This window comes from Trachinotus anak, unplaced genomic scaffold, assembly GCF_046630095.1.
Source record: "Trachinotus anak isolate AG129_WGS33_773 ecotype Australia unplaced genomic scaffold, CSIRO_AGI_Tana_v1 ptg000008l, whole genome shotgun sequence".
NCBI lineage: Eukaryota > Metazoa > Chordata > Actinopteri > Carangiformes > Carangidae > Trachinotus > Trachinotus anak.
In genome coordinates, this window is record NW_027273859.1 from 19,500,497 (window position 1) to 19,510,113 (window position 9,617).

Genomic DNA, 9,617 nt, shown 5'->3' on the forward strand with positions numbered 1-9,617 from the left:
GTTAATTTGGGACTGATCAGATGCCTCCCTGATGGTATTGTGTGATGAACAAGAATCTAAACATCTCAAGTGCCTAAAACTTTTGCGCAGTACTGTACATGTAAGGCCACATTCCTGGTGGATAAGTATTTTAACACCAACACTTTACTCTACTGTTTACCTTATGATTGTCATGACAAAAGACAAAATAATTGCCTTCGTGGATTTCCAGAGTTGTAAAATCCGGTGTCATAATATCACAAACAGCTGTGCAGTGCATTGGCGTCTTATAAACCTTCAAAATAGCAGACGGGTTACTCAAACTAGACTTCCTGGATTGTATTTCATGTGTCACAGGTACCAACACAGCCCCCTGCCATGCACTGTCTGAGCCCACGGATGGACAGCAGAGTAGTCATTTATGTTGGGAACTTTTTGATGAATGATATTTTTTCTGTCATGAAATGTGTCACCATTGCAATTTGATTTTTTTAGTTAGTGAATTTCAAATAGCTGCAAGGAGAGTTTTTCGTACGTGGTACAAGAGCCTGTTATGTACCGCTATGAGCCACCAAAGCAATAACTTTATCTTATTCAGAGAGCTTCAAAGTTAAAGTTATCTCCTTCCCACCCAGAACACTTTGTAAAAAAAACATGTAACTGACACATATTCATATAAAACCCACCCTGATAAGAGTCCCCTCCTGATCTAAACATCAAGGTCCCACATATGAGTAAACAAACACAAAAATGAACAAGAAAGTCCCAAGACCATAAGAAAAAGAAAACAATGCAAAGAATAATAACACCACAGCTTTTATTGTTGTGCAAATAAAGTAGATTCAGAAGCTTGTGAATGTTGTATCACTAAAATTGACCTGGTTCATTAGAATTTACAGCAATTCAATATCCATATAATCTGGACGGTGTATTTGAATGCATCCTTGTCTCTGCAGGTTAATCGAGGTAGTCTGATATTTGAGACCGACAACGACCAGCAGGTCAGCTCCTGGACCACAGAGCTAAAAGAATGTATCAACAACAGGTGAGAAGAACAAAGACAGAAACTTCATATCACCTGAGCATCAATACTAGAACGCACTCGGTTTCAAGTTTTAACCTACTCTGAATTTTTGTTTTTTGTTTGCACAAACCAGACTGAAGTTGCCGATTTTTGGGGGGTTTTTTGTTTGTTTTTTTGTATAATATATGAAAGACTCTAATTTAAAACACCAGATCAGTCACTTTAAAATAAAAAAGTACATTGACTCAAGTACTTACGTACAGTTTTAAGGTACTTTTATTTCATGCTACTTTATACTTCTACTCCACTACATTCATCAGAGGGAAATATTGTACATTTAACTGCACTACATTCATTTGATTGTGATAGTTACCTGATTATATTTCAGAGTAAGAATTTACAAAGAAAGTACACTGTAGGCTTAATGAAGACAATGCATTGTGTCCAAGAGGCCCCCAAGATGTCTATGAGTTGTTAGCATTTCCACTAAAGAGACATTTCTCCTCTAAACTTGTTGTATGGTTTCATTTCAATGACTGGTGGAGGCACAAAGAGGGAAAAGGATTAGCAAATAAATAAAAAGGAGGTTGAGGATTTGATTACTTCTTCCGGTACAGCTTAACACAACCTGATCAAGCTAGTTGGATCCAACACACAGACATGCACGCAGAGTATGTAACAGCAGCCTGCGTTGCCCTCGTCCATCTCTCCTTGCAGCTTTTTCCATGACATTCTGAGTGGAAATATTTAACACTTGGACTTTGGCTGTTTTTAGTGTTTGTGGGTGTGCTGGATGTTTACTTGTGCTGAGGTATGTGTTTGCAAATGCAAGTGAGAATATTTTGTAGTGTGTGTGTATATATGAACAAACATTTGTGTGTGTGTGTGTGTGTGTGTTTGCCCATGCTTGTTTGTCTACTCCTGAGCTCATGCATTCGTTTGCTTTAGAGCTCTAAAGACTGGAGCAGGTTTGACTTTGTTATATTTGGAATATTCCTGGAAATAATCATTCATCAAACTCATCAGTCAACGTAATATTTACACTGAACCTTTGAGAGGCACTGACCCATTCTGTGTGTATGGTATTCTGCCAGGGCTTGTAAGTTTGGCAGCAAATGTAGTTTTAAAATTGAGCTGAACTGTTATGGTGTGCTTAACTTTTAAAACTTTACTTAATTAAGATGACATTTTGGTCCTCAGACCTATATCGGGCAAAATTCATGCAGACAACATCTTACATATGGGAAAAACCCATCAATCAGAGAACGCCAGCAATATAAATTGCATATGAATTAAGGTCAGTGACCTCCTAAAGTACAAAAACAAACATAATACTGAGCTCATACAGTTGTGAATATATAGAACAAATATGCCAATATTGTAGAAAATAAGTTCACATTATACAAGAGGGCCCTCTAGGGACATTAGATAAGAACATTTTGCATATCACTTCATATTACACGGTGTAGTCTAAAAGAAAAAAGTGTTTGCTTACTTTGTACTGTGATCACAACGTCACTGGTTTGATTCTGGCTGAAGAACTTTTACTCTCTTCCCTTTGTTTCCTGTCATCTCTCTATTTTTCTGTTTTCAGCCTTTGGATAAAGGTGGAAAAATTACACAAAATACTTTTGAAGAAGGTGCTGACAGTGCTGTCTTTGGTAGATCAGACTTACAAATACCACACTGTAATATTGTGATTTTAAAAAATGGGTAACAAAATGAATATAATATCAGTGTGGGCTTGACAGTCCAGTAAGAGGGTTGACAGCTGCAAAATCTGCTGTGAAGTCATGAAAGAAGGTAGAATTTAGAAATGCATTTGGTACGCTAAGCAATACTTAATAAACTGTAAGTAATGCTCATAGGGACAGTCAATACTGTAATACAAATGGAGTGATACTTCTCTGTCTTTTCGTGTGTGTGTGTGTGTGTGTTGCTCTGCAAAAGGAAGTGTGTGGGAGGTCTGAGACTCAGGAGAATCTCAGGACCTTTCTCATTTCTGCAGATGTCTGGAATACACACACACACACACACACACACACACACACACAGACACAGACACACACACACACACACACGCACACGCACACACACACACACACACACACACACACACACAGCAGTACAGAGAACACTCATCTAGTGAAGTGAGATCAGAGTTCACTCTTGAATTTGGTGTGTATTCAGATACCTCACAAACCACTTTGATGCCACATCATCACGTATTACATGTGCAGACATTCATTAAAGTTGATGTGCTACTATTTTTAGTATGACTGTGTGTGTGTGTGTGTGTACACGTGCATCTCTAAAGCTCGACCAGTATTGAGTTTCTGAGGCCAGTACTTGGCCTGATATGTGATATGATCGACTCGGCTGTCTTTTATAATTTTATATTTATATAGCTGCATAAACAAACAATCTTGATACTGACACCTAAGATCTTTTCAAATTTTTTCTTTTTTTGAAATTGTGACTATGAAACATACTAAAACGGACATTTTACAGTTGAAAAAGACACTTGTCCATGCTTTCAGACTTTCTGCTTTTGAACCAAGTTTGAGATTTCTGCTCTGCAATTTCTTTCAGCCAACATACACTGATAAATTGTCACTTCAGAGAGGATTCAGACCCCTTCACATTTAGCACATTTTACTATGTTGTAGATTTAACTGTAAATCGATAAAATTGCCATTTTCGCCCATTATTTTAAATAGAGTATCCCATAATGACAGAGTACAAACTGGTTTTTAACAATTTTATCCATTTAAAATAAAATCTACAACACATACAGGCTTCAGAAAGTAGACTTTATCTGCATTTTGCAATTAGAGGGATATATGTGGAGGCATCCTTTGCCCTTTTAGCATCACAGCCTCATGCCAATTCATAAGTACATACCCCACATGCCTCCGGATGCTTGTCAGATCATTTAAAGCCTGCTCAGAATGATTTTAGCCCTGCGTGAAAAAACACAGCCCTTCCATTCATTTAAATGTCAGGGCAGCGGCGGTGCTAACACAGCGTGCTCCAACAAAAGAACGCAGTGTTGTCTGGCAAAACAAGTTCGCACCACAACATCATCCTGCAAGGTCCTGCATGGGTCATTCATACATGCAAGCACATATTCCTGGTGTATTACTTTCTAATGTGAACACCATATTTCTGCTGTTTATTGTGCGATTGTCCTGACAAATGATAAAGTAGTTGCCACCGCTCCAGAGTTGTAAAATTCTATCTGTGAGTATTACAAACTTTCAATGCATTACTCTGTTACTATAACTGGACTTCTGGGATTGTCTTTCATGTCTCACTGCGGCCCTAAACAACACAGCCCCCACCACTGCAACCCCCCCTGGCATTGATTTAACGTAAGCTTGTTTTTGGTCTGACTCGCAGCTAACAGCATCTGAAACCCCTCAGACATCAGAGTGGTGACTTTTTTCCGGAAACAACAATCCAACAATCATGACCACTGTACGCAGCAATTTGCTCCAGGGTTCTCTCTCCGCCTTTCATTTAATTCTTCAAATAACTACGCCCGTTACGTTTGTGCAACTGTGTGAACACAGTGAGGATAGGTGGGGCCCCTTTTTTAATAAAAAAAAAAAACTTCACAGCAGGAAAAGCACAGATGTAAATAATAGAATTGATAATAATGACTGCCTCAGTTTCAGGGGTTCTGGTTGTGTTTATGCCGGCTCACTGTAACACGGTCATGGCTCACTGGGACACTTGAATAGAACAGAGCCATCGCTCATGTTATTAGAAACACCTGTGCTTTTCCTGCCATGACAAGTCGAAATGTCTGCTGGAAAAAAAGGCCTATTGTCTGAAAGTGTGCCCCATTACTCCCCACTTGTATGATTCATCATGCTGAGACTAAAAAAAAACCCACAAAAGAGAGATCAAGGAGGCAATATGATGCAGCCAGGAGGATGCTATGATGGTAGGCTTTTTGCCATTTGGATCAGGTATAAACACTTTTCCCTTTAGATGTGGTTGGATGTGGTAGATATAGTTTGTTTCATTCTGAGCCCTTACCTCCATGCAACATTGCTGACTGGCTGAAATGTCCTCACTTTGTTGGAGTAAAAAAATTAATTGATTCTCACAAAGTTAGAAGAACAGAAACACACACACACACACACAGAAAGGAGAAAGGAGTCTTGTCTTCCTGTTATTCAGAGCGCTGCTCAAACTCAAGTCAGCATTTTAGCAGGATTTGCTCCAGCTTGCCTGTTTAACCTTCCCTTTCTCATGAGTGTTTGTGCACACACATACTGTCTGTATGTCAGTGTCTCCGTGTGCACACGTATGTGCGGTTTTGTGTGTGTGAGCAGCGAAACAGAAAAACAGCAAAGTCTTGGCTCACATCTGAACTGGTGAACTGGACTCACTTCCTGTCTGCGCTCAGTGTCTTTGTGTTACTTCAGCCTGCTGTTTCCTCCATGTTCACAAGACTCACCCTACCGACACACACACACATGCAAGCTGGTCTTTCTATAGTTGTGAGGACCCTCGTTGACAATGATGCATTCCATTGATAATGCGTTTCCAAGCCCCTAATCCCCAAACTTTAACCATCACACTTAATGCCTAACACCAACCTTTACCCTAACCTGAACCTCAACCTTTTTTCTAACCTGAACCTTAAAACCAAGTGTTAACCTTCAAACAGCCTTTTGAAGTTCTGAGGAATGGCCCAAATGTCCTCACAAAGCCGACGTGTTATCACATCGATGGCGTCAAACCAAAATTTGTCCACACAACTATAGAAAGACATATATGCACACACACACACACACACACACACACACACACACACACACACACATAGTCGTGTTTAGCTTCAGGAGACATTATATATATGTTATATTAATTTCCTGGAGACTGATCCTAATCATGACTTTAACCTTTATCTAAACTTTAAACCAAGTTGTCACTCTAGAATTTGATCATTTAAATTACAAAAAAATTGCAACAGGAAGTTCAGTACAAAAATAAAATCAGTATTTTACAAGAAATCAAATCAATCAATTAATCAAAAATGTATCAGCATTAATTCATAATGAAAATAATGATTAATTGCAGTCCTATTCAAAATTGTGAAAAAAACCTCACCTGAACCAGCTGCAACAGTAAAATGCAAATAACACATTAAATGCATGAGTATTAATAATCTAATGATATAAAGTAGTGTATATATACAGTCACTGAGGTCATTATTTTGCATTGATTACTTTTACTTTTAATACTTGAGATGTATTTTCCTTGTTATACTTACATACATTTACTTAAGTAACATTTTCAATACTATTATGGAGTATTTTTACACTCTGGTATTAGAACTTTTATTTCAGTAAAGGATCTGAATACTTCCTCCACCACTCCTGCTCTCTCTCTTTTGCTCTCCCTCCTGCTCATGACAAAAGTGCAACACGTAGCATCAATGTAAATTTGTTTTTGAGACACTGGTGTAATTACAGTTGCTAAGTGTGAATTCTGCAACCTCTGCAAGCTTTGCTCTGCATTTTACAGCAACTTCAATAGTTTTTCAACTTTAAAACAGAGGATAAAAAGAGGATACTGATCTTCCAGCACAAGCAGAGCTGAAGCTTTCTCACAAAGACAGATGGTGGAACCCAAATGGGAAACATGATTTAAAATGAAGGGAAATAATAACAATTGACCTATTTTCTTCCTTGGGTGGTCCACAATGAGAATAACATACAGTGCACGTGTTGTAGATAATACAGTGTGTGTAACCTGAGTCTGTTGTCGTTCTCCAGGTCAAGCAGTGTGGATCTGGAGCCCCTCCCCTCCCCAGCTGACAGCTCTGTTCCAGCCAATCGCAGAGGAAGCTCAGCATCAGCAACTCAAAGTGAGTGATGGGATGAGAGATGAGGGGACTAATCACTCGTCCTGAAACTCTCAGGTGTACAGCCTCTGGGGCAAAACGTTGACGTGCTGATATCCAGGGATAATGACCGTCAGCTGCACTGTCACTGGAGATGCATGTTGTGTCTCTTCTGGTCTGAGATAAAGTCTTCTCAAACACCCTCTCTGCTTTAAACTTGGGACTTATATTCATACACTGTGTTGTGATGAAATTTTACCAGATTAATTTGCTACAGTAAGAACATGGAAGCACAGCTAAGATAAAGTCCAATGGGGCAAAAGACACAAGCAGACAGTCAGACAGGTTTTTAAACAAACCCCTGCTTTTGCTGAGTTGTTTATGAGGTGAAAACATAGGCAAATGGTCATTTCTTTACATTGATCACAGTCTGCAGACTAACTTAAAGCTCTACTGTACTTATCATAGTTGTGTGCACAGTTTCTCTGTGCAATGAGGGATTATTACAGACATATTTAATACTTTCCCTTATTAGTCCCTTATTATTCTTTACTAGTCCAGTTTTATAACGTAGAGGAATTAAACCGTTTTGTTCCTCTGCTCATCCCTGCAGGCCCCGTCACCTTCACCCTGCCAGAGCAAGTTATCCAGAAGACAGATCACTTCCTCTTCTCCTACCCCTGGTTCCACGGGCCCATCTCCCGCGTCAAGGCAGCCCACCTGGTTCAGAGTTCTGGACCTGAGGGACATGGAGTGTTTCTGGTCCGACAGAGTGAGACACGCAGGGGAGACTACGTCCTCACGTTTAACTACCAGGGAAAAGCAAAGGTACGTCTCACAATGTCTGATAAAACAAACTAACCAAGGGCTTGTGCACAGTGGCAGTTCAGTCCACCTGCTAACGTATTTCGCCAAAACATTTGGTAATATGAATAACTTTTTCCGAACCCACATTGTTCTTCTTTTCGTCCGCATATGTCAGACTGATGCCGGCCTCATTTCCTGGAAAGTGTGGTAAACACTTAAATGAGGAAGCATTATGCAAACATACCACTGATGGGAAAGACCACAAACAAGTGTGGACATTGACCACTGGGGTTAAAAAAAGAAAAAGAAAGGAGAGGGCACGATTCAGCTCACGCTCTGACTCACACAGTGTGAAAATATGAATGTCTCTTCTTGATGTTTTTCTTTCCTCACGCCCCTGTCTCTCTGTCTCTGCAGCACCTGCGCCTCTCTCTAACAGAATGGGGTCAGTGCAGGGTGCAGCACCTGCGCTTCCCCTCTGTTATGGACATGCTCAGTCACTTCCGCCTCTTCCCCATCCCACTGGAGTGTGGAGCTGCCGGTGCTGTCACGCTGTCCAGCTTCGTAGTGGCAGGCTCCAGCCCTCCGTCGCAGGGTGAGACTCCCCCATTCAGCTCTCATTGATATCGCTTTGTCAAACAGATGAAAATATTGATATCTGAGTGTTAAACATGTTGAAAGTAATGGATTGTGAGATGCTAAGGAAGTTGGGAGGTTTTGCTTGATGCAGTCACCAGAGCTCTCATTCCCTCTCTTTGCTTCTTAGGTCAGCTCTCAGGCGCTCTCCTGGTCCCTTTCTCCCTCCATCGGTGGAGCTCTGAACCCAGCTTGGCTCACTGCAGCTTGGCTCGCAGCTCCAGTCAGCCCCCTTCCTCCTGCTCCACCACCAGCACCACCTCGAGTCCCAGCGCTGTTTCCCAGCCAGGGAACCACCCCCCCATTCGCACCAACCCCGGCGCCGACCCTCCTCCGTCTGTCCCCGCTCCTCTGCGTAGAAGCGAATCAGTGGGGAGGAGGCCTCTGCTAGCTCGCCACCCCAACCCCCACACTCCCATCATCCCTCAGCGGGACTCGGACTATGAGCTGGAGCCTGAGCGGGGCCGGAAGCGGGCGATAGACAACCAGTACATGTTACTCTGACCGGCTGCGTCAAACACCTCCATCACCTCTGAAAGACAGGAGTCACCTGTGAAGCCAGCCAGCCAGCTCACAAACACACACACACACACACACTTAGACATCGTGTGTACAAACACAAATGTCATCCCACCCACCGAGCCTCAGGTGGGTGTGAGACATGATTACAGCAGACTCATGAACTTGAGCGAACAAGTCTGTGTCTGATGAATGCATAGCACTGTGTATGTCAAAACATACACACACTCACTATGCTTGAGCTGAGTGTGTGTTTACCGGTGTCAGACCCTCACAACCTCCACCCCGAGTGTCCACAGTGAATGTATTTTTGGGAGTTTTATTAGTGTTGACAATGGTGATTATTCTTGTTTTATTGATGTTGAGGGTCTGTGCGAGAGAGGGAGAGCCACACGTGTGGCTGCCCTTCAGCCATAAGAATATTTTAAAATATTTCTATTCTGGTGAATTCAACGAGGCGCACCTGATTTAACTTCTTTGGCACTTAACCTGAACTAATGGGAAAGCACTGCCTTCAGAACTGGTTAAATCAAGTGCCTCTTTAAAATATTTAAAAGACATTTAATCTTCACACAAAGTTCCCAGTGTGGAGCGAACTCCCACCTTTTTTATAAACACAAGCAAAAAGCACTCTATTTTAGAGTGTTGTTACATATTATTAAGTATTCCTCCTCTTGCGCATTATTATATATTAAGTGCACATCGCTTTCAGTGCACTTTGGAAACAATGTGTATTTTTTCTATACACAGATTCTTTTGTAGAAAAATAAAAATAAAATAAAGTAAAAA

At 41.1% G+C, this 9,617-nt stretch overlaps 1 protein-coding gene across 3 annotated transcripts in view; it reads left to right on the forward strand.

Moving 5' to 3' along the window:
• sh2b3 (SH2B adaptor protein 3) overlaps positions 1 to 9,617 on the forward strand; it is a 55,418-nt gene extending 45,801 nt beyond the window's left edge. For all 3 annotated transcript variants that reach the window (XM_071483311.1, XM_071483312.1, XM_071483313.1), the window contains exons 4-8: positions 936 to 1,024; positions 6,799 to 6,890; positions 7,480 to 7,694; positions 8,091 to 8,268; positions 8,440 to 9,617. In XM_071483311.1, the coding sequence (XP_071339412.1) occupies positions 936 to 1,024; positions 6,799 to 6,890; positions 7,480 to 7,694; positions 8,091 to 8,268; positions 8,440 to 8,813 (948 nt within the window). In that variant the 3' untranslated portion in view covers positions 8,814 to 9,617. The remainder of the gene's footprint in view (positions 1 to 935; positions 1,025 to 6,798; positions 6,891 to 7,479; positions 7,695 to 8,090; positions 8,269 to 8,439) is intronic.